A 26,732-nucleotide genomic window follows, 5' to 3' on the forward strand; every position below is an offset into this window, starting at 1 on the left:
TTAGTTGTTAACTAACTAAAAGAAAAACGCATACAAGTGTTTAAATAAATTCGATAAAAACAAAAACAACAACACTGCATATAGCGAATTGTTTCAAAACAAATATTTAAATTGCAAGCGAACACACACAGAGCGAAAAAAAAGCAAATATGTTTATTGTTAAGCAACAAATGAGAATTATAAACTAATAACCAAGATTTATGAAAAAAAAACGAAAGTTAAAGTAATCCCGCAATTCCTTTTGCAGTTACAATTTATGATTCGTTAGCGATATGAATAGTTATAAACAATACTGACGAACCAAACGGTAATTGGAGAAGCGTTAGAATTTTTAGGCGGCTTGGGGGTTGATTTTAATTTCAAACAAATTTCAATTTCTAATTTTTAGTTTCGAATTTTCGAATTTCGAACTTCAGCGTTTGTTTTCAGTTCGAATATATAGAGTAAACTTGTCTGAACATCAACCAAATGTACGGAATACGGTTTGACACAACTTGACGCCAAAACACTGCCAGAACGTATGAAAGAGAGAGATTGAGCGTTAAACAGAGAGAAGAGAGATAGAGAGCGAGATAGCAAGCGTGTGTGTGTATGTAATATACATTAATAGGCATTATAATAAAAATTATACTAATAATACGAAAAATTAATCGTTGACAGCGCATAAATCTTTGAAATGATCTCACATAATCTTTTTGTCGACCTGCCCATAACCGATATTTTGATATTCGCTTTTGTTTTTTGATTATGATGAAGCCAATTTGATTGCAGTTACCAACCAGTTCCAGTTAATGGCGAGCGCTTGTCGAAATGGTTTCTGATTTGATTGACCATGCATAAAATTCTATGGATATGCCATATTTCGATTAATGTGAATGTTACTCGAGTAATCTTAAAATAAGTTGATTTTTATATTGAGTAGGCAATACACACACAAACAAACAAATACAAACAAACACACACACACAATGTTAACTAATATGAAATGAATTAATTAATTGAGCATTAACAAAAATGAAGTAAAATTAAAATCAAGCAAAAAAAAAACAATATACAATTACAGTATGCGTATTAATGTATTAACTTTTAATTAAACGAAATGAAACAAAAAATGCGAAAAAATTAAATAGAACACACGTTAAGTGAAGACTTTAAAAGCATATATATATATATACTTTTGTATCTGTAACATCTATAGATACGTGCGTATATACAACATAGATATATATATATATATATATATAAACTACATTAAATGGCATGTACATTAAGTGAACAAGTATATAAATTAAACATTAATTTGCTCATAAGTAAGTACAACTAAATGCTTTAGTGCTGCCACTTTGATTTTTGGACAAGGTGCGCCAGTCAAATCTTCAAATCTACTTCTCAACTCTCGAACTCTCGACACACTTTTCACACTTCGTCATCTCTTACAACAGCCTGGAACTTCCTACACCACGTATCCTTACTTTTTGCACCTTCTTTCGACTTCCTTCTCTGCTTGATTTCCAACAACTTTCCACAACAACAAACAAGCAACTATCAACCCCAGCATTCCGCATATTACATACATATAATATATATATATATATATGAGAAGTAAAATGTACCACAAAAAAAAAAAAACAAAAATCAGTTTAGAATGAAAAATATAATTGTAATTACCACAAGACACAATTATAAAAAGTAATTAGCAAAATGAACAAGATTTTTAAACAAATAAACTTATAAAAGAAAAACAAACAGAACAAAATAAACATAAAAATACAAAAAAAAGAATAAAAAGCAACAAATTTAAAATTGATAAAATACAAAAAAAAATTTATATGTTTTTAATTGACAGCCGGAAGCCGAATTAGTTTACAGTTACAGCTTATTGCAGTTGACCCAAACGCCTGCGCATCGATTGAACGAACGCCCGCCCGTCTGGCTAATTAAGCGAATGAAATTTATCACAAAAAATTAGGCGGCAGCAAATGCAATAGCCATAGCTCCTCCTCGCCTAATTATTTAAGTGAATAAACGTTGATGAAAGTGAATTACAAATAGCGCACCGAGAGCCCGAGACGCTGAGCACTGAGCAGACCGAGAGAGCCACAGCCAAAGCCAAAGCCACAGCCCATTGCCACTGCAATTGCAATTCGTGGGCGTATGTCAAATGTCAGCAAATGTGGGAGACTGATACGTGAAAGTGGAGTGTGTGAAGGTCCACAAAACGCTCACAGAATTCCGAACAGTCGGCACTGAAGAATTAGACGCGTTCTTCTAATAATTCAAGATTAAGTAAAGAGCCAGAGTTTCATTTTCATTTGGCGAGACCGTAGCCGACAAATAGAGTGAGAACTCAAATATTTGTGAAAATAGGTGTGGCAAATTCATATAAAAAAGAATCAAAAAAATGCAAAAAACATTGCTTATCGCATTAAATCGTAGCATAATTTGTTTTAATTATAATCAAGTCAGCCATTGCATACCAGCTAATTTGACCTGTTTAGCAATTATTTAAGATTAAGTAGAAAGTCAATCTATTAAAGTGATTTTGAAACATTTTAAAAACTCTCGAAATGAGCTTGGTACTAGTATAAATATTGTAAATATAATAATATAAAGATTTCCATTTATTTGAAAGTTTTCTATAATTTTTCAAGTCACCCATTTGCAACATTAAATTCTTTTATAGTTTTTTTATTTTCTACAATTGCTAGCTATAAATTTGAATAACAAATAAGCTTAAAAATTTTAAAGATTATAATTTATTAACCACATTGATATTTGCTTATGTATTTTAATTATTATTGCAAGTGTTGCATTTGCTTGCTAGAAAAATATACAGCATTTCTCATTCAAATTGTTTATCTGGCCATATAAATTATATATTGCTTTTTGCTCAGTCTAATCATTCAGTTTTATATAATGTTCTCAAATAATCGCTTTAAGTTTTATAACTAGACGCTCAACACAAAAATTTAATTAATCATAATGAGCTCAATTTGTTTTTGTTTTTTTGCAACGCACTGCTGCCTTTCTCTCAGTGTCGCTGTCACTCTGCGGCGCTGCGGTAAACGAATTTTTATTTGTTTTGAGCATCAGTCTGCGGAACGTTCTGCAGCTTGATCGCGTCTATTTCAGCTGCCAGCAGCCAGTAGCGGTTCTCCAGTCGTCGTGTGCAGTTGACTAAAGCTCGCGAGCTGAACGATTCATAGTTAGAACGCAGATTAAGCGGCGGCGTTGGCGGCGGGTTGCGATCATATTACAGCTCAAACCTCATCCTCATATTTGTTGTTGTGCGCGCAAAGAAACGATTCAATTGAAAGCTGTCTTGCTGTAATTTGAGAGCATGTTTTGAAACGCAAAGAAAACAAACTAAATATTACGTATACGTATTGCGGAAATCCTGTGTTTTTTTGTGTTGAAAAAAGGGCCATGCCCAGCAGACTATTGAGTGTAAAGTTGATTAGAAATGCTTAAGTCACGCAAAACTACACTGCGCTACACGGCGCAGACAACTGCCAAGATCAGAGAGGCGAGCAGCATGATTACATTAGAAGAGCTGCTGATGATGCTGCTGCTGCTGCCGCTGGTGATCTTAATGAATATATCCTGTGTGGCATGCGCTCGCGATCATCGTAAACAAACAAATCTGGAGGCCAAAGTCGGTTCGCATGTTGTCTTCAATTGCTATATAGATTTCCCATATGATTCCCCAATCCCGTACGTCGTGCACTGGAGCAAAGATGTAAGCCAAGCATTGAACTATAATTGCTTTATGCTCTGACACGCTCAGCAAAAAATTATTGACAGTCTGATGACTGACAAACTGACAGAGCCTGACTGACTGACTGACTGACTGAGTTGCGTGGGTTACTGTGCAATTAACAGTCATTGCAGCCGCTCAACTGTATAACGGCATTCTGGGTCTCACAGTCATTAAAAGGGTGCATGCGTCACCTTAAATGTATTTCAAAGGGGTGCACTGGGATTGGGGCCCATGGCGGCCCGGCCCTGGCTATTAATTAATGACAGCCTCCCAGCTTGCGCTACACTAGGTGCAAACAGTAACTGCACGTTAAAAATCAAGCAACGTTCTTTTTTAATATTTTATAGACTTGCATAAAAATAAAAATATATAACAAGTTATGAGTAGTTGGCCACAAAAATTACAGCGCTCGCTTTAAATTTAAATGGGGAAATTAAATTACATTTATTTTCAATAAATCAGACACTTGAAAGTGTTTGTCAGACCGCTCAAATTAGCGTGAATGTGAAGTGTGACATCAAAGGACTGTGGGTCAGTGCATGGGGGGCGGATGGGTGATGTGGGTGTTCTGTTCTGTCAGCGAGAACAAAAACACAGCAAATGGTAAAATAGTTGAAATCAATTTTGCAATTGAATTCAATCGTATTGAATGGCTGGCATTTTGTTGACAACTGTGAGTAATGCAATTAAATTCAATTGCAAATTCATTGCAAGAATTCAACGCACTTGCTTGCAAGCCCACCCCACTCCTCTCCACTTGGCTCATGGGTTGGCTGGCTGGCTGGCGCACGTTTGTATTTAAATCAAGTGAATTTACTATTCAACGCACACAGAAACACAGAAACACCACACACAGCGCATATGTGTGCATGCGTGTGTGTGTTTGAGTGGAATTTGCATGGGCGGTGGGTGGTTGGGGCTTGTCTGATTTGAGCTGCCGCCAGTCTATTGCTAATGTTTTTAACTATTTGCCCGTCTACTTAATTTGCTGGCACTTCTGACACACAAATTTGTGCATAGCTCGGTTTGGTTTTCATTTTTGCGTTCTCTATTTTATTGTATTGTATTGTATTAAAACATCAAATTTAGCTTGGTCAACGGGTCATGATGTCATGATGATAGATTCACTTTAATTGCGCGCTTTTGTTCTCGCTCTCGCTCTCGCTCTCTGTGAGTTCAGCCAACTATTAAAAATACTCAACAATTACAAAAATAAATTCTAAAAAAAAGCATAACAACTAAGGACGACTGTCTGTGTTATCTTGTCAAGCTGTTTACCCACTAAGCAAATCATATATTTATGCAAATGTATGTGTGTTTGTGTATGTGTCTGTGTGTGTGTGTCAAGAACTACTTTTCACGGCCGTCGCGTCGTGTCGCCAAAACGAAAATTTTTGTCGCGCACGTAGTCTGAGCGAGCGCTAAAAAATTACCGGATAAATCAAGTTACGTTTTGTAATTTGTTAGATAATGTTGATAAATGGGTGTATGTACTTGCCACTTGCCACTGTGCACACACACACACACACAACAAGAGTGTAGGAAAAAGAAAAAAATATGATGTACTTTTTAGTGCAACGCATACATTTCTCACAGTTGGGCTGACATTGATGCTGACTTGCCGACTGGGCTGATGATGTTGTTCATGATGTTGATTGGTTTTGCCGATTTCAATTAATGCCTGCTGCACTCGACACATGCACACACATGTCAATAGATCAGTCCAACACTTAAAACTATCAAATTACACACAGAGGCTGCCTGACACTTTCTGCGGTTGCCAGCTATCAATAACCGTATTACCGTACAGCCGGTAATAGCCAAACGCACGCCGTACAAACGTTTCAACGTACGTACATACTACGGCTGCAACCAAATCCCTAGCATGCGGTTTAGTACCGGATGGCTGATGGCTGATGGCTGATGGCATGACAGGCCCAGACCAGACCAGACCAGGTCTGGCCATGTTCCAGAGTCAAGTGCTGCATGCTTGTAAACTAAACCAACATAAACAAGTTGAAATGTTAGCTCAGGTTTTCATTTGTTTATTTGACATTTAAGAGTAGAGAAATGCTTGTAAGCATAATTAACAAATGTAGTATAAATAAATTAGTTAGCATACGCTGATAAATGCAACTTTAAGTTGAAAACAAGCAATGAGTAGAATTCAGTGCGGAGATCTTGTTGAAGCTTTAGGGGATAAACTCTCAAAAGTAGTAAAGCAAGCTTAGCTTTGGATTATTTATTTACTTTATTTTTATTATTAAATGTTGATAATGATTATATGTATATAAAACTATTTATTGGGAGTGTTAAACAAAGCTAACAATTGTAGCAAGGAAGAATGCAATAAGATCTGCCCTAGTGCTAGTTATTAATAAGTTTAAATACATCGTTCTAAATTGCGAACTCTCAGTGCTGATGATAGACTAAAGTCTGTTGTAATCCACACAAACTACTCAAGGGGTTCAAGAATTTGTTATTAGTATATAGACAATGGATCAAATTGCGGATAAATCTAGCAGGAAGTGAAAAATTCATTTGATGCAATGACTATGAGCAGCTTAGATTAGTTTAAACATAATTAGTAAAACAGCTTTGACTTTGAATTATGAAGCTTAGCTTTTGTTTATGAATTAATTATATTTTATGATATACAAAATCTTTTTAAAGACGCTTATTGTGCAACTAGCTGTAATGTTTATATTATCATATAATTCATACACTTTATAATATTTGTTTATTTTATATATTATTTTTAAATGTATTTATTGCATGTTAGACAACCTTATAATGCATTTATATATCAATTGTAGCTGTCCATATTTATTACCTTATTTATGCTCATTATCAAGGCTAACCGCGGTTAGGTTAAGCTGCTAATAGCATTTACTATTTTTTATTATTAATTACACGTACATTTGCATTGCGCCTTGTTTGTTTACGTCTATGCAATTAAATTAAATTCCATTAAAATTGAAACATGTGCACATATTTAATATATAAAAATGTGCTTTTGCATTAACGTCAATCCGCGCAAACAATGCATAAATAAATTAAATATTTAACACAAGCGTAAATTTAAACACAAGTATTTGCTTTGCCCTACAGAAAATAGATAACATTAAAAAAAAAGTGTGGGCAGTAAATAAAAAAATAATGCAAATCAAAAGCTTGTGGCTATTGATAAAGGAATTTGCTTGCTGGGATTTAATAATTGACCTTACCCCGGGCAGAGTCGGGGGAGTCGTAAGCTTAAAAAAAATGCCCGCTGCGAAACGTGAGCTCATTTAACTTTGTCAACAATGTGGCACCCCGAAGTGGCAAACGGTACGTAGTTCATGCATTGCCATGGCCAGTCCAATAGACGCCTCTGCCTTCGTATTTGTTATGCAGAGCGGAGTGGGTGGGTGGGGGGTTGGTGGCACCCAGCATAGTCATTGTGCACGTCACAGCGGTGGGCACAACGCGCATTTGCAAAGATTATAATGGCATATAGATGGCCATGATACAGGCTTGTGCAATATGCAAACACACACACACACACTCGCACACACACACACGTGCAATTTGCCATTGACTGTTGCCATGGCTGATGGGCTGTTCAATTATTTGCTGCACAACTCACACCCAGAGAATTCCATTTAATTTGCATGTTTGTAGGTGTGCGTATATCTGTGTGTGTGTGTGCGTGTCTGGCAAATGAGCTTGACGGTTTTGTGATTTATAACCACAAGCGCAACTGTAATATTAGTAACCAATCATAATTAGAAACTAATGACAATAGTCTACTATTTTGGGCAACAGCTTTAATCTCAATACTGTGCAATTGCTCAGCGAGCATTTAAATAGCGTTTAACAATGTTTAAAGTCTAATTAGTGAATTTAGCTTGGGTCAACTAGCATTTAATGCATTATCTGTATGTTGTCTTACTCTAACTTTGTTGAAGTCGTAAAGTATTTAAACATTAATCACATCAAATAAATTCCACATCTATCAAGTCTGATTTAGCTTAGAAAGTTGTATTAATAATTTGTTCTAAAGAAAAGAAAGATTTATTTATTTCTAATGTTCACATTTTAATTTAATTTAATCAGTTTCCGCTTTGCTCTCATGCACCAAAAGAAGATTCCCACCTGGTTTGTCTCTAAATTAGTTAAAGTCGTGTTATAAATTCCACTCCTCTCAGTTTTATATATTTTACAAATATTTTAATTATTGAAAATCTGAAAGAATAATTCTTAAATTCAAATTTATTTTATAGATTAACATGCTCAAAATTTTATTTATTAAAAACTCTTTATTTTAGAGCATTCAATTCGCTTCTAACTTAGTTAAAGTCGCAGTCGATTTAAAAGATTTTATGAATGAAATAAATTAAATTACTTGATTTTAAGAATGTTTATTAATATTTTGTATTTTACACAAATTTTGCTAATATTATTTTTATTATAAAAATCTCCTTCTCTCGCTCCGCTGCAGCAAAAGAAAATCTTCACCTGGTTTGAGAACGAAACGTCTACAAATGAACTTTTCATTGGGCGCCTGCACTTGGTCAGCAATCATCACGACTTGGGCAAGGCCTCAGTGAATTTAACCGCCATACGCGAGTCCGATCAGGGCTGGTACCACTGCCAGATAATCTTTCCGAATCGCTCGCCCAGCATACGCAACAATGGCACCAGCTACCATCTGGCCGTGCAGGGCGGCTCGCTCATCAAGATACCGCCCGTGAATCAGACCATAATGGAGGGCCAGACGGCGTTTTTTCACTGCGTCATGAAGTATCCGGATAATTCGCAAGTGTCCTGGTACAAGGATGGCGTGCTGCTGCAGGAGGTGGCAGGACCTGGTGCGTCGCTCGTTTATGGGCCCCGATGGCAGTCCTCAGCATTGATCCCACCATGATGAGCGATCTGGGGGAATACGAGTGCAAAGTGCGCAACCACGAGGGCGAGCTGCAAACGGCCAAGGCCTTTCTCAATATACAATGTAAGTGGCAGCATCGAAGCATCCAAAAGCAGCAGCTTAGCTAGCCATCTATTTATTGTAGATAAGGCCAAGGTGATTTATGCGCCGCCCGAGGTGTATCTGCCTTATGGCCAGCCGGCGGTGCTCGATTGTCACTTTCGGGCCAATCCGCCGCTGAAGAATCTGCGCTGGGAGAAGGACGGACTGCTGTTCGACTCGTACAATGTGCCCGGCGTGTTCTACAAGATGAACGGCAGTCTGTTTTTCTCCAAGGTGAACGAGAACTATGCGGGCAGCTACACGTGCACGCCCTACAATGACCTCGGCACCGATGGCCCCTCGCCCATCATTAGCGTCATTGTGCTGCGCCCACCCATTTTCAGCGTCACACCAAAGGCGATTTACATACAGAAACTGGGCGAGACGGCCGAGCTGCCATGCGAAGCCATCGACCGGGACGGAAACAATCGCCCGTCCATTGTATGGAGTCGGGTAAGTTCTGGCTCCGCATTGTCATGCCCCCAACCCACTCATCCAGCTTGGGCTGGACTGTCTGCCAGCCTGATTGCAGTTTTGCTTGATTGCATTCTGAAATATGCATGTGTGGAGTCTGTGCAAATCCCCTCCTCCCTCCCCCCTCTTATGCTGCCTGCCATATGTGTGTGCTGATTCAGTTTTTCTGATTTAACTAATTTACACGCAATGCACACACGCACACAAACAACAGAAAGATGGCCAGGCCTTGCCCGTGGATCGCATCAGCTTCAGCGGCGGTAATTTGACCATCACGAATTTAGTGGAATCGGACCGCGGCATGTTCGAGTGCTCGGCGACCAATGAAGCGGCAACGATAACGGCCGAATCCGAATTAATGATTGAGAACATTGCCCCACGCCCACCATACAACCTAACAGCCAACAGCACCGAGACCTGCATCACCATACGCTGGCAACCAGGTGAGCAGACGTCGACTCCAAACGCAAGCGCAACATTAAATTAAACACATAAACAATTTATGTGCAAATTTTTATTACTACACTCAGCAAAATGGGCGCTAAAAGGGCTCGAATTTAGAAAGCCAGAAATATTATTTGTTAAATTCTTATAGTAGCTTGGAATTAATTTAATAGTAGAATAATATAGGCAGAGCAAATGTCTTTAGGTTAAGGTTTTTTATTCCACAATATTTTGTCACTTAATGTGAACAACTTTTGGCAAGTACAGTCGACAGTGTGAGACTCTAGAGGGCTAAGACTACTTATCTATTAACAGAATATGTTAACAGTCGCTAAATTATTACAATGAGAAACAGTAGTGAAGCTTAGAAGTTTGTTAAAAAAAAAACAAGAATATCGTAGCGTTCACTTTTGATTTTTATTAATAAATCATATAATAATATATAAACAAAACATTGGCATTAAACAATCTTCAGTTCAGTTGTTAGTAAATTTATACTAATAAAAAATATTTAACAACAAGATGAGTAACATTTTATATATATAAATTATGAGAAATTAGTGTTGATGCTAGTACTCATTATATAAATAAATAAATTACGCTCAAGCGCTTGAGAGAACAACGAATTTGAGCTGTATAAAAACTATATATATTAAATGGCGCTTAGCCAATCTACTTAACATATTTTTGTACAGCGCTTGATTAATAAAAAATTAAGGTACATGCTAATTTTTTATATAAGCTTTAACCTCCAGGATTAGAGCTTACTTTTTTAGCCTCAACTGCTTGAAGTTTGTGCGCTTCACTCGGCTTATATTCAAATTATATTGATTGCTTTCAACCTATATTTATTTTATGTTAAAATTTGCTCCGTGCATTTGCTTTTCCCAGGCTATTTGCGCCCCAATCAGGAGTATACGGTGTGGTACCGCATTGCCGATGCGCCAGAGTGGCGCACGCTGCGTATACTTGACAAGAATTTAATGGAAGCCACCGTGCAGAATCTGCTGCCAGGACGGGAGTACGAGTTTATGGTGCTAAGCCAGGACAAGTATGGAGATGGCATGTTTAGCAAACAGTTTCGCTTTGAAACTAAACGTAAGTTGCTCATCAACAGCACTAAATTGTTAAGTGAACTCACAAGCGCCTTTGTAGCTTCTCTTTTGCGCGGCGAGGACTTTGATGCACAACAACTGCCACATCAGCAGGGCCAGAGCAATGCGGCTGGCAACTTGGGCGCACCTTGGAACCTGAGCATACACAATAATCAGCAGGGCTGGCTGCTGGTTTGGGAGCATCCCACCCAGGGGCTGGAGACGCTGCGTCTGTACACAGTGCGTTGGTGGAAGGAGCCGGAGCACTTCATGGTCGGCTCGGCTGAGACGTTCGACAATTTCTATCAGCTGCGACATCTGAAGGAGGACACCATGTTCAAGATACAAGTGTTGGCTGTGGGCGCCCAGAACCAGAACGTAGCCAGTCCGGAGCTAATTCTGGATGTGCCATCGAAGCGTAAGCTGCGCGCTTTAATTGTGGGCAGCGCAGTGGGCGTTATTTTCTTACTTTGCGCACTGTGCGCTTTTTTATACGTGAAACGTAGTTGCCTGCGAAATTTGTTTAATCGAGGCAACGATGGCGCCAGCGCCGATGAGGACACTGCCGAGAGTGGAGATTGCGATAGCGATCAGGAGCGAGACAGCGGCAAGATACGCGCCTCCTCCTGAATATTACAGATACGTTGGCGCTTTGAGGCGAGCAGCAGCAGCATCAGCAGCTACCAGGGTGAAGACAGCGGGTGCCGGGGATTAAATGTTGGCCATTCAGTTACCAATACAACTGGTTTATAATTTATTTATACTTCTTTCGCTGATAATTGTATTATAACTTTCAATTTTATTTTCCTTAAATCTAAGGCCGAACTAACGCAAGTCAATAAATAAAATTAATAAATTAAACTAAAAATGCGCACAATAATTTGAATTGCGCGCACTTTGCGCACTATGCTTGTCCCTTTCATGCGCAGGCCGCTGCAGCATGAGCGAGATGAATATACTTGCGTGTAAGCTTATAACAGAAAGCGCTTTCGCATTGTGGAATGTAATGGAATTGGAATGGAACAGCCCGAGCTTGGCGCGCAACTTTGAATAAAATATTTGAAATTTGTAAATTTGTAACGTAGTTGATGTTGGAATAATGAATTGATTGCCGAATAAACTTGCAAATGTTTATATTACTAGCGAGAATTACATTGCTTGGGTAAGAAATATTTTGTTAAGATTTTAATACGTAAATTATTTGTGTGCGTTATTAACTTTCTTGATCTCTAGATGTTAAGCCTTCTCCTATTTTAGAACTGAAAATATCTTTTATCATGTGTCATTATTATCTTTCTATTCCTATAATCCATATGATTGCTTTTCTCGACTTTGAGCAGGTGTAAAGGTTTTTATTCTAAGCTACGCCCATCTGGTGCCATTTTAATTGCACAACAATTAACCCGGTTTCATTTAAAAGTGCACGGAAATCCCAGCTGTTTCTCAAAAAGGAAATTACTAAACAATATGCACTCTGGTTTAATTAACAATGTATGTAAAGCTGAATGCACCCATCTTGGCTTAATTGCCGTTTTGCAATAAATTCTTAGCTCAGTCCCCCCTTGGAGGTTTTTGCGACAGGTTCAATTGATTTAACCCACACCGCCAAATGTTTTGCACTCGGCAAAGCTCTGTGCGGCAGTTAATGGCCTAATGGCCTGTCGCATGCCTCGTCAAGTGCGAAAATGTGCAGCGTTGACCCGAATTGATTGCAGCTCATTGGGCTGAGTGCAATTAAAGTATCCCACAGAATGTAATTATTGCTGGATTGAAGACAATTGATAAGCCAATCAAATGTGGTGCGTGATAAAAGATTGACAAATTGATCGACGGCAGCTGCATCCGCCCCAATTGCTAAATATCATAGATTACTAAGCAACAATAAAAACAAATGCTACGCAATTGTATAAAAAATAATAAAACAAACTACAGCTGATATGGTGGCCAAGTGCTATGAAATATAAATATTATTTAAATGTTGTTTGTGTAGTTGTGTAAATAAACAAGGTCATTGTTAAGATTAGCAACGTGTCTATCCCCAACTCCTGAACAATAGCACTTGAATTGAATTTAGAATAAATTATGTATTCGACATTAGACCTTAGAGTGTAAGCATTACTCACAATGCAGTTGAGCAGTTGAATAAGCTAAGCAGCGCTTTATGAATACCCTAGAAAATAATATTAATTAAACAATTAAATCCGAAGGGGCATATTAAGATTATAATGAAATGTTGTGGTTTGATTTTTTGATATTTGCTTATGCGGGTGATGAGCTAATATATATAAATAGCTTTGCACAATGAAGTGTACTAAAATCCAATTATTGTTTAAGCAGCCAAGTGACTACTCAATGAGTATCTTGCAGTCCACATTGCGTGTACGTGATATTTTGATGCATGTGCGCTGCCCTGCTTTGTTTATCACTGCCCAGTGGGAAAGCGTGCAGTTCAAAGTGCAGTCAAAAGCCAGGCAGACTCATTATTAAGTGCTAAAGTAGCTAAATGCCAAGTGTATATGCAATAAAAGAGAGTTTACATTAGAGGCGTAATTAATTTCAAATAAAAGCGGCTATAAACTTGCTGAAATATCAAGGCAGAGACAATGAGTGAGTGCAGCTGCACTTGGAGCGAGTGCAGTGCGATTGCAATTTATGTTTACGGTCAGCTGTTTATAGTCAGCTGAAGCAGACAGAGAGGGGGCGAGAGTGAGCAAGAGAGAGAGACATGACACATGCGCAGCAAACAGTCATGGAGCTCCCCCATTGATGAGACAATACAAAGCCTCAGCGCGTTCGCATCAGAGCGCGTCCCACCACCAACAGAGCGAGAGAGCAAGCGAGCGAGAGTTTGGGAGAGCGAGAGTGGGCGTCACGCAGCATTAGAGCTGCAGCATGAATTTAGTAAAAAAGCTGTTCAGTTGTGTTTCGTTCGCGCTGCGGTTAAGTATTCCAACTCGCTTGACGCTTGACGAGCAACGTTTGGCGCGCCGCGCCAGAGCACAAATAAAAATAAAATAAAACACGTTTGACTCTCAAGACAACGACGACGACGACGACGACGACGCCAGCAGCTGCTGCCCCGAAGAACAGACACCAGTACCTTAGAGCAAAGCAGTTCTTAAGCTACTTCAGTTACACGCCGCGTCGCAATTGAATTGTTTCATTGAAACAATAATTAAACGATTTCCGCATGTGTGTTTGTCTCTCTGTGTGTTTATCGACAAACAACAAATTTTGAGGTGAAATATTTGGCGTTGAAATTGTGCCTAAAATAAAACAGTAAACAGCGGCACGAGCAGCGCGATCAGTGAGCGGAAAAATAAATTAAAAAACAAAGAAAATAAATCTATGAGAAAAACTGGTTTTATGCTTTGCCAAAAACACTGAATAAATTTAATAGGTAAGCTGAAAAAAAAAAAACTGTGTATAGGGGCACAGAAATTGCGTCGTGTGTTAGTTACGCTGCAACGGGGTGGATTTTCCAACCCCACAGCAGCAGCAGCAGCGGCAGCAGCAGTCAAATGCAAGCGGGAAGTTTCCGCTATATTTTGTTGCATGCCCCTTGCGACGCTGCCATCCCCAGCAGCGCAACCCACGCGCTCAAATCTAAATGTTAAATGTTTAACAGTTTATAACATACACGTAATTTACAAGCATACAAAAAAAAATATATATATACTACATATAAGAAGCAGCAGCATTCGGCATCATATGTATCTTTAAATACCTTGCCGTATCTCTCTAGAGCGCGTGCGTTCTATTTTGGTGCTCACTGTGAATCTCTCTCTCTCTCTCTGTCTCTTTTGTCGCCGCTATATACACATCGTGCTGAGCCAAAGAATTTCAAAATACATTTCATTATTCGTCTGCTGGCATTTTGTTTATGAAATTCACTTATGCTATATTTAAATTGTCTGAGCTGAACATTGGCCAATTTTCGCTTGAAGCCCAATCAGTCGCTGGTCTGTCTGTCCGTCTGTCTGTGTCGGCGACGCGCCAAAGTTCGCTTAAGGTCAAATATTTGGGCAATGATAACATGCTCTCGCTTTCAGTGCGTGTGCCACTAACCCACTTTGAATGGAATTAAGGTAGGACCAGGATGAAGCCACCCCCACAAATTATAAATCACTGGCCTAGTTACAGCGCAACTAACTAACTAGCCTGACTATTCATTATATAAACGCTAGCTAGACAGTTTTTGGTTAGCTCTATAGATAAGATTAAGCTAGCATATATCTTTGATTAGCTTAAGCGGAAAGAACGCTAAAGCAAACCGCAAGCAAAGCAAACTAACGACTGTTCGCTTATCAATAATACGCCTATGAGCCGTATTAAGTATACGCCTAATCGATTGCTGCTCTATGCTTATCAATCTCAAACCGGACACCTGCATCTTCATGTGCCACATTATCGTCTCGTAGGTGCGTTTGCACCCACTTCAAGTTTTCCGCACATGTAATTTATTTTCAAGGCGGAAAATATGAAAAACAAGTGCTTGGCACTCAATTTCACTTTTCATACTTCTGCATGTAACTCGGGCGCGTAATTACGTATTCATGCGAGTCTGTCTGTCTGTCTGTCTCTCCTTTTGGCAAGCGTAACATTTTTACTTAGCATTTAAATTGCGTATAATGTTGGCTCGAAATATTTGGAAAGTCCTCAGGCAAAAACTCTTTTCTTTATTGAGAAAATATATTCTACAATCAATAGAACGAAGATTCATTTTAAAATTTACAACTTTAGCTGTATACTTTTAATATACACATAAATATTGAGCCTTAGGCTTTGCCGCTATGAAACATTTTTATTCAAAAAATAATTTGTTTGTACATACAATTAATGAAATGTACATGAAAGAGTTTTTATAAATAAAAAGCAGCCGACCATGAATTCCTTTGTGATAAAAATTATTTACTGCCCCTATAAAGTATTTTTATTCAAATACATCATATCAGCATAATAATAAATTAAATTGACTTTAAATAAATTATTATATTCAGTTGCATACCATTAAGTATTTACTTTTATAATAAAAAGATTTATGCAAGCATGTATTGAATAAAAATAATTCAAAAATATTTGTTAAACAATATTGTTTGATATTATTTCTATACTTAGCGGTTCATGAAGTCAGCTGCTGTACTTAGAAGTAATAAGCTCATACTTGGATTAAATAAATGACTCTAGGCAGTATTAAGTACCACTTAGTACACTTAATTGACGCTTTTACTTTAAAAATTAGTTGCGCTTTTTAAACTTTAACCTTTTATTAAATGAAATTTCATATCTTTGCAGTGAAATCATCAACTTCCACTCAATATGCCAACATATTCAACGCGCTGCTGAATGCCAAAAAACAAAATAACAAAAATAACAAATTCAAAGTTCAATTATGTGTAGCTGACGTAGAGGGCAGCATGCAAATAGAGTTTAGTGTACTGAAACGGCGCCAAATAAATAAATAAAATATATGTAAAACACACTAAAAGTTAATTAAACAACAACAAACAATAAGTGAGCGGCAAGCAAAATACAACACAGACTGACGCAAATATAATGCCAATTACATTTGAATAAACTAAGCATATACATATATAGTATATATAGGTGAAAGAAATACACAGACATTGAGAGCTCTTGTTTCGAAGCAATGGATAGCCTAAGCACCGCCAACATTCCGCTGGTGGAAAAGAAAAACGGCTGCAGTCCGGCCAGCATAACAGCAACAGTGCAATATAAAAATTGCAACAACAGCGCCATGGAAACAGCAACAATAACAACGCAATAACAAACAGCAGCAAACCAACAGCCAGCAGCAACAACAAGGATTAGAGCCAGTGTCGCTATTAAACCAGCAAAGGACCAATGCCAACGAACAGAAGCCAATCAATGCTAACTATGGGTGAGTAGCCTGCCTACGGGCCAGAGGAAGTGACTAATGGGATTCAACAAGATTAGTATTTCCTGGCTAAATGACTTGCTGGGATATAAGCCCTGCCCGCCCCCCAATGCTCATTCCACTTTTAAGGCTTCAATATGCAAATACTCGCGTTGAGCTGGCTTTGTATGCTTATTAATTAATTAGACAAATCAGGCCACAGTCCTGCAGTCCACAGTGCCTTGCACAGCTTGACAATCAATATTTGTTTGCATTCACACGCAAAAAGGTGCGCCCAAGCAAAATCTTAAGCAGCTGTGGAAAATCAATAGACGCAAGAGGCACGACAAATCGCGTGTCCGAAGCCTAAACAATTGCCAAAGGGCAATTAGCCCACATGTGAGAAATTAGTATTGTATTTAATATTCATATTACAAGCGTATTTGCACCTCGGTAATCTAAAGTGCAGTCTATGAAGCTTTAAATAAATTATGAGTGGCCAGCATATAATTGTATAAGTTATTGATGATGAGCTGCACACGTTTTGTAGAATAGCAGCGCATGCAAAGGAAATAATGTAACTGTACTACCTGTAGTCATAAATAACAGGCCTACTTGGCGTATGAGCAATATATATAGCGAAAGCCTTTGCTGCAGCAATAAAAGTTAGTACGAAAGCAACTGCTGTATACACTTACCAACTATAGCAAATACTCCTTTTGGCAGCGTATTTCAAGCCTCGCCTAGTCCTTGTTAAGGAGCAGCTAGCACGCGTGCTTGGGAAAAATCGAACATGCCGGCAGCCGGCAGTTTCAGCTGTCTGAAGTTTCAGCAAGTTTTAGTTTAGTTTACAACGCGCGTGGTTGCAACGCGTTTTTTAGCGCTGCAAGTTGCTTATTTTTTTAATTAAATATTTCATGTGCCTATTTGTTAATAATTCTGCGCGTGTGTGTGTGTAATCGCTGCATATAAATATTTAAAAAAGCAAACTCGTCGATTATGCAATTGGCCTTAAGTTTTCGCTATGAGCCTATAAACTGTGTTGCCTGTGAATCCTTCAAGATGTTGTCACTCGCATTTAACTAAACACATTGACCTTCTCACACGCCTCGAGGTCAGGCAGCAAAAAACACAAACTGTAGCAATTGTGTGTTGGTTAAAAGACAAAAGCAGCTTACATGGCCGTTAGTCATTTAGCCTTATGTGCTACTTGGCACATTTGGCATGAACAACAGACACACAGACAGCCAGTCCCTTGGGCAACATTTTACGTTCTGTTTTGTTGCGTTATCAAGTATTCAACTGTTCAACTTTCGCTATCGTTTGATATCAATTTCGCAAAAATCTCTTTTTATATGGCGCACAATATTTATGACGACATAGATTTATTATTTTGTGAGATCAATAAACTCGGCCTGGCTTTGTATAAACAAAAGCCGCTGCTAAAGCATTTAATAATAATTTGAATAAACTTTTGCAGTTTGCTATGCCTTAAGTTTATAAAAGAGTTACTCAGCAAATAAATAATTCTAACGCGCTACCTCAGCAACGTGTAAAGTAGTCGCTCATGTTCAGGCAGATAAGATTGTTTTTTTAATATTCTCAAGTATCACATTGCCAGCTTAATGAATTTCAGCGGCAGTTGGAGCTTGTAAGCTGCACAGTTTGCACATTTTTAAGCGCCGCGCACTGAAATTAATAAAGATTAGATCCAACTAAATGGTCGTCATGCTGTATATGAGCTAATGCCATATACTATATGCCACCTAATACTTCCGTTTAATCAACACAACAATGTTAAAATGTGTTTTAAATACAAATAGCGCTGACACCCGCAGTAACTTGCAACTTATCAATATAATGGCAGTTAAATTGCAGCAATTAGCGCGTGTTAAGCTTGATAAGCAGCAGCAGTTTTATCTGGATATAAATACTATATAGCCAAAAAGCAAAGACAAATGGTCGCTCTCGCTTTTGTTGTTAGTCTTTCAGCTGCTGTAGCTCAGTGTTGGGTCGTTAACATTTTACATGGAAGCCCCTGGGCGAGTGCAAACGAGTACATGCGCACTTGAAATGTACCCAAGCGAGCTGAGCTGAGTGCACGCGCACCGAGAAATTCGCGGGCAGCGACGATTCGCAATAGAACGAACAGTGGAACAGCCGAGCAGAGTCTTAACACCCAAGTAGGCCACAGGGGGGCAGTGGATACTGTCGGGGGGCACAGCCAGAGAACTCGTATTTTTATTTTATCGTAAACGCAGCAGCGCGAAAAAGCAAAAGCAAACAGCAAAAAGCACAACAAATGCTAAAACACAAAAAACAAAACACAATCGCGTCGTTGTCGATGACGTTGTATAGTTGTTGCTGCTCTTTGCTTTTGTTGCTATGGATAGCTCAATAGCATTGTGTGCACATGCTCTCATTTTGTCTGTGTGTGTGCCTGTGTGTGTGTATGTGTATTGGTTTTCATATATCGTCTCGTCGCTGATTTATTATTTACAGCTGACTTGAACGTGCTTGTCGTGAGAGAGACTCTGCCATGGGCGTAGTCAGTTTGTCATTTAGCGGGCTCACAGATCTACAGCTTAATGTGTTTATTAATAGAGTTTAAACTAAATTTTATAGTTTGCTAGCATGTTTACTACATTGTTCAGCACTTAGTGCGGGGGCGAGAGCATAAACTACACCCATGACTTTTGTTTAGATTGCCGTACATTGACGCATTCAAATTGAGTTGCAATCGTCATGCACTAACACAACTTTCAGACAAGTTATAATTTAAATAACTTATTTAGCACAGTGAAGTCAGATTAGTACTGGTACAGCTGTATTGTTTCATTTAGTGCAAATGCCAAATACATTTCCGGTTTAGGCCAATTTAATAACTACAAATATGAGTAAATCTTTTATTAAAATTATGCTTGAGCTTTTGAATATTAAAAATCAAAGAAAAGCCAATATATGGCATCAAAATAGTTCAAAGTCCAGTTGGATACTGACAGAGTTATAAAATGTGTTAGTTTTAAATTAAAAATATTTAAAAAAAAATTAACTATGTATACAATTGAAAGATATTATTTTGCCTTAGCTTCTCCTTTCTACAGATTTATTATTTCATATCAGTACCCAATCAATAAAAATAGAAACTTTTATGAATATTAGTCAAATTTATTTGGGTATTGCTGCATAGTACCTATATTTATGATATATGCGACATAATTGTCAAAGACTATATATCCGCGACCTATGCCAATGCGACAACTCTTAAGGCCAAAACTTATTTAATATTTAATATTATAAAACTCTGTTAACAATAACAGCAACCAAAAGTAAAGATATACGCTGTGAACAATACTTTTTTTACTCACTGTATGTATACTTAGTTATTGTTAAGACTCAAAGTTGAATTTGTTATTAGCAAGCAAACAAGTTTGTTTATCTCTTTGTCTTTGTTTCGTGAATTGCAACTGCAACTTTTCCAATTGTTTGGAACACGCTCTCAATTTTGGTTAGCAATCACTTCCAGCCATAATCTCTGCTTACCACAAATATAATTGTTGGCTTGTACGAGCGTCTGAAATTATAGAGAGCCAGCCGCAAAAGGCAAGCGAACTGTGCTAGAATTTCAATTGCGTTTGATCAAAGCGGAAAGTATTTTTAATTTTGTATTTTTCAAATCAATCATAAGTGGAATTTTTGCGTGACTTGTTTTAGCTATATATTATAATATATCAAAGGTTGTTTCAATTGGCTTTTGATCTAGTATAATTACACCTTGTTTATTAGACTCGAGCTTTGGTGCAAAGTCATTTAATCAATAGCGTAATATTTTGGAATAAATTTCAAACTCAAGTGAAGAAGGCAGCTACTATTTTTATGAATGAAGCGCCCACAGTGAACTTTGAACTTTCGAGCTGAATGAGCGCGTAAATGATAAAGCAACAAAGAGAGCGCGCGCTCAATTGATAATTGCAATTGAATGATTGACAGCTTGTAGTACGTCTGACTCTTGAGCTTTGGATGATGAACAACGTGGAGGGCACACGAGCTGCTGCTGGCGTTGCGCTCCATAGACATTCAACGTATATTGAATCCACAGCAGACAAACTGCTGCTGCAGCGCTCCATGTCCTTTGTTCAGACCAAGCTAACTAAGAACGGCTGCGTCAGTGCCCTGCAGCGCTGCGAGGATGTTGCGCTCTGCTGGCCTTTAAAGTAACCGCCCTAAGCTCTCAGCTCCCCCATACACATGGCTGTCAATATATTAATTTTCCTCTCAACTGCTTCTTGTTTTGCAGCTCACAGAACAATTTATGCAATGGCATTGTCAATCACAACAATCATGTGCTGGCGCCCAAGGTCCTGAACAGCAGTCCCAATGAGCAGAATAATAAGAAGGGCACCATCTCGTTGTCCCATCTGCCCCAGCGACCGCCAGTGGATATTGAGTTTTGTGATATTTCCTACTCGGTGCCCGCTGGACAGCTGCGTGGCAACAAGACCATCTTGAAGAGCGTTTCCGGCAAGTTCCGCAATGGACAGATCACGGCCATCATGGGGCCCTCGGGCGCGGGCAAGAGCACGCTCATGAATATACTCGCAGGTTACAAGTAAGTAGAAGCAACATATGCAATTGGATACCAACAATCTGGAACTGTTAAAGAGTTATAAGCATCATAGTAATATTTGAAAAAGTAACGCCTAAGAAGTGTTCAATAGAAAAATAAGTAAATAAAGCTTGATTATTGAACTAAGGCTTAATTCAAGGAATACACATTCAGTTTAGTTATTATTATTATTATTTAATGTTCAGTAAGCTTATTCAATTTCACTCATTTGATGAAAATGGCAGCTGTCCAAAGAATATTTACAACATGAAGAAATTCCTTTTAGTTTTGCATACATAAAATTCGATAAACATTTATGTGTTTCATTAAGTTTTAAGGACACTCTTTAATACAATTATACATTACTTTGAAGCTTTATATTTTGAGAATCATTTGCGTAAAGTCCTTAGAAGAATTGCGCTGCTAATATATACTTTATTTATTGCAAATTACACAATAATCAAAGGATAATAATTATATACTGATTATAAGACTAGCATTATATTCGTCACCTATAAAATCAACAGTTGGAATCTAAGCAGATTATGATAGTATTATGTTTATTCTGTTTGAACTTTTATTTAATCGCTCAACTCTCTTGCAGAACCTCACAGCTGAGCGGCTCAGTCTTGATCAACGGCAAGGAGCGCAACTTGCGACGCTTTCGCAAACTCTCCTGCTACATTATGCAGGACGATGTGCTGATTGCTCAACTCACCGTGCGCGAGGCCATGATGGTGGCTGCCAATCTGAAGCTGGGCAAGAATATGATCGCGTACGCCAAGTGTGTGGTGGTGGAGGAGATACTGGACACCATTGGACTGAAGGAGTCGGCCAGCACGTTCACCTGCAATCTGTCGGGCGGCCAACGCAAGCGTTTGTCCATCGCACTGGAGCTGGTCAATAATCCACCTGTAATGTTCTTTGACGAGCCCACATCGGGACTGGATAGTTCAACCTGCTTCCAGCTCATATCACTGCTCAAGTCGTTGGCGCGTGGAGGACGCACCATTGTCTGCACCATACATCAGCCCTCGGCGCGCCTCTTTGAGAAGTTCGATCATCTCTATTTGCTGGCGCAGGGGCAGTGCATGTATGAGGGGCGTGTGGCGGGCCTGGTGCCGTATTTATCATCGCTGGGCTACGAGTGCCCCTCGTATCACAATCCGGCCGACTATGTGCTGGAGGTGGCCTCCGGCGAGTACGGCGAGGCGGTGCCCAAGCTGGTGCAGGCGGTGAAGAGCGGCGCCTGCCAGAAATATATGCACAAGGACTTTGGCCTGAAGCTGCTCAACTCCAAGGCAATTGCCAATGATATTGCCAAAGGCAATGGCAACGGCAACGGCAGCATTAGCACCAACAACACCAGCACTGTAACTGCAACAGCAACACTCTCCGCTGCAGCCAGCATCACACTGCAGGATGAAAAGTCCAGCAAGACGCTGCAGCCCATAGCCGACGATGATGATGCTGCTGCTGGATCGGCTGATGAGCTGGCTGAGCTGAAACCACCGCGTCTGGAGGCGCAGCAGTCGCAGAACTCCGACTGCAGCGTCATCAACAACTTGCCCGCCAATGAGGACAGCTGCAGCTTTAACTCCTCCAAGGGTGCGCAGAGCCAGAATGCCATAGCAGGCTCCAACTCCAATGCCGTTGTGGGCTGCATGACCTCGCTGCTGGACTCGCACGAAAGCGTCGTCACGCTGCCCAACAAAACGGGCTTCCCCACCAGCGGCTGGCAGCAGTTCTGGATATTGCTGAAGCGCTCCTTTCGCACCATCATGCGGGATCGCATGCTCACGCATATGCGTCTCTTCTCGCATGTCATAGTGGGCGCCATTATAGGCATGATTTACTATGATGTGGGCAACGAGGCGAGCAAGATAATGAGCAACGCCGGCTGCATTTTCTTTGTCTCGCTATTTACCACATTTACCGCCATGATGCCCACCATACTGACATGTAAGCAACGCCATATTGAATATTGAATTAGTTATTAATTTGCTATTTAATGCAGTTCCCACTGAGATGTCCGTGTTTGTGCGTGAGCATCTCAACTATTGGTACTCGCTCAAGGCTTTCTACTTTGCCAAAACCATAGCGGACATTCCATTTCAAGTAAGTCACAATGAACAATATAATTAAACAGTTTATTAATAAATATAAACCTTTGTTAGATTGTCTTTTCGAGCGTTTTTGTGCTGGTGGTTTACTATCTCACCTCGCAGCCCATGGAGCTGGAACGCGTCTCCATGTTTGTTATAATCTGTGTGCTCAACTCGCTTGTGGCTCAATCTCTGGGCCTGCTCATTGGTGCTGGCATGAATGTGGAAACTGGCGTATTTCTGGGACCTGTTACCACAATACCCACTATTTTATTCTCGGGTTTCTTTGTCAACTTCGACACTATACCAACGTATCTACAGTGGGTTACTTATGTCAGCTACGTGCGCTATGGCTTTGAGGGTAAGCCCCCCACACATAACTCTAGTTAAACATTTATTAATAATGTTTTCATTAGGCGCCATGGTCTCAATTTACGGCATGGATCGCGCCAAGCTGCACTGCAATGAAATTTACTGTCATCACCGCGTGCCCAAGAAGTTTCTGGAATGGATGTCCATGCAGGATGCCAAGTTTTGGGTCGATGCCACCGCACTCATTGGCATCTTCTTTGGCCTGCGCATCATTGCGTACTTTGTGCTGCGTTGGAAGCTGCACATGATACGTTAAGCTAGCCCCCCTTGTTTAATTTAATTTTAAGCCCTAAGTTAATTTTTGTATATAGCGCAAATGTGCAATAGGAATTTTGTAGGAATTATTATGTTGGCTTCGAGTGTCATTTGCAAGTTTTCAATATTTATAGCCGGTTTTTAATATTACATATTTCTAGTGCGTACTGATTCACAACAAACACAACTCTGCGTCTAGACACAAAAGAATATCGGAGCACACACACCCCCACATACAGACTATATATAGTTTTAACAGTTATCCCATTTATATCTTGTAGATAAGAGCAGGTTTAGCGTTTCATAGGCACGTTCGTTGACAAAACATAAAGAATTCAATATTCAAATAACATACTTGTGACCAAGCAGAAGAGTCTGAACTTAAATAGGTTGAAAAACAAAACAAAATTATAGGAAAACCCACATCTAGGCAATGTAATGTATACATCAGAATTATTATGCAATTTGTTCAGATCTATTGCTAACTTTTCCCAACGTTCTATTAATCACTCCGTCCCTCTCAGTTGTTGTTGGCTCTCTCTTTAGGCCAGTTACTAACTACTTAGAATCATACACAGCTCAACAAATTCTATCATTAATTTTCCCACTAATTTGCAGCTTCTAATTATTTAGAACGTGCTTAGCAGAACTACAAAATAAACCTTGTGATATTAAGCACTGGAACTAGCCAAATTGTAATAGAATATTGGAGATGGTGCTTATGTCCAGGCCAACTGGTGATATGAAGCAATTATTACTATTATTATAGTTATTATTATTATTCCTACAAACATGAATTAATTTCGGTATTGAAACAGTTTCATATAATTTACGGCATATGTGTGATGATTACGTGTTACTTTAAGTTTAATTAGAATTTTATATTTAATGAAGCCAAAATAAATGCAAATATCATTTAAAAAATATCTAAGGCTTATGCGCCAAATTGGGTTAATTTAATAAATTATTCCCAAATAAATAATACAATATATGATTTGTGATACAGCAAAACAGCTTATGCCACATTGTTCAGATTCTCATGAGAAGGAGCTAAGCTTATAAAGTTTATAATGGTGAACACAAAATCAACAAAGCAATTTGTATATTCATAGTGTTAGAGCAAATTTATTTAGCATGTTAAACTTGTATAATGAATATTCATACCACACATACGATGCATACATATACAATACAATACACACTAAGCCACCCAGTAGCGTATTTTTAATAAAGAATATAATTATATATGTCATCAACATGAATTTTCAATTATTGATTCAAATTTGTTTGGTTGCGCGCCAAACAATTTGGGTTTTAACTATATACATATATTTGTCTCCCTTACGCACCCAATTAAAAAACGATTGTGGTTTGTGTCCAAGATAGCCCCAATGGTGGCCAGAGTTGCCAATTGGTTGGGATATTTTGTATTTCACTAAGTTTATATATTTGTCTCCCTTGCTCGCCCAATTGAAAAGCTTTCATGGTTTGTGTATAGGATAGTCAAAATGGAAGCTATGGTTGTCACACACGCTATTGGTGGATCTAATATAAATAAAGCTTTTAAAAAGAAATCATTGGACAAGCGCTGTGAAAGTAAAATTTAAACGGCTTTATTAAATTTACTTTACAAAAATATAGAAATTGTAAATGTGGCCAATTATAAGTGCTTTATTTATTTTAATGAAACATTCGCTAGTTTTATATAAACTGCAATGCCGATGTTTCGAATTGGTGTTTTTAATATAAAAGCCAAAATACAGAGCAAATAAATTTCTATTACATGTGTCTCATTTATTGCATTTTATAGCTGCACTTTTCACGTTTTGTTTATTTCTTTTGCTGTGCACTAACAAAATGGCTGACAAATAGATACACACACATATATAGACATACAAATATAAACGCGTCATGTATTCTAACATCAATATTGCAATGCCATTTGACATTTGTAACGGCGCTGGGCGCAAAACGTTGCATCGAAGGGAAATGAAAAAAAAAAGAAAAGTCGACAGAGGCAGACGGGGCAGCAATGTGACCGGTCAAACAGAGTGATTTTTATTGGCTTGTTGCTTTTTCGATTCACTGATAAATTGTTAATGTCATGCCGCACACACACACACACATATATATATACATATAGAGAGAGAGAGAGACACATGGTCGTAAAATGCAACGTTACAAATTTATTATTTATGTGCCGCTAAGCTTTGTGCGCGTTTTGGTAGCACGAAGGACAGCAAGCTAACATGTTGCAACAACTACAAGAGGGGCAATGATAACATTTTCGGGTGCAATGTGCACAAGGATAATAAAATAAGAGAAATATTGTTGCTGAGCAGGGCATAAATCAAACATTTTGTAGCTGCAACATGTTTACTGTTCGTTGGCAGGCAATTAATGCGAAACGCACTTTAATTAATTAGACATTCATTGCATTTGAAGTTGCAGCTTGCAAGTGTTGCTCATCACACCCACCCACCCCACCCGACCCACTCGAAAGTGCAACAATTTGTCGAACGTTGCTGTTGCTGTTGCTGTTGCTGTTGCTGTTGCTGCCTGGGCAACGAGAATGAGAACGAAGCTGTCCCTGGGTATTGGGCGACGGTGTTGGGGATTTGGTTGGCGGCCATTAAGCTTTAGCAGGCGTAATAAATTAGCACAAACATGCCACTAAAATGCCACGCCCCATCTGCCCAGAGGCGCTGACCTGACTGTAAAATGCTGTCAATG

The 26,732-nt window shown here is 38.8% G+C and overlaps 2 protein-coding genes across 2 annotated transcripts; both read left to right on the forward strand.

Moving 5' to 3' along the window:
* The first annotated feature begins 3,122 nt into the window (after positions 1–3,122).
* On the forward strand, positions 3,123–11,621 carry LOC108606188 (protein borderless). Its single transcript, XM_033294882.1, is given in 8 exon segments — positions 3,123–3,739; positions 8,244–8,603; positions 8,605–8,646; positions 8,648–8,753; positions 8,815–9,224; positions 9,460–9,688; positions 10,581–10,787; positions 10,845–11,621. Coding segments are annotated over 8 exon segments (2,199 nt in total). The 5' UTR covers positions 3,123–3,463; the 3' UTR covers positions 11,414–11,621.
* An 8,977-nt stretch (positions 11,622–20,598) lies between these two features.
* On the forward strand, positions 20,599–25,239 carry LOC108608313 (ATP-binding cassette sub-family G member 1). The gene is made up of 6 exons (XM_017999640.2): positions 20,599–20,875; positions 20,959–21,270; positions 21,872–23,229; positions 23,285–23,385; positions 23,445–23,733; positions 23,789–25,239. Exons 1-6 carry the CDS (start codon positions 20,682–20,684, stop codon positions 23,998–24,000), a joined length of 2,466 nt encoding a protein of 821 aa, XP_017855129.2. The 5' UTR covers positions 20,599–20,681; the 3' UTR covers positions 24,001–25,239.
* Positions 25,240–26,732: the final 1,493 nt, after the last annotated feature.

The sequence above is a fragment of the Drosophila busckii genome, chromosome 2L (assembly GCF_011750605.1).
Source record: "Drosophila busckii strain San Diego stock center, stock number 13000-0081.31 chromosome 2L, ASM1175060v1, whole genome shotgun sequence".
In the NCBI taxonomy this organism is placed as follows: Eukaryota; Metazoa; Arthropoda; class Insecta; order Diptera; family Drosophilidae; genus Drosophila; species Drosophila busckii.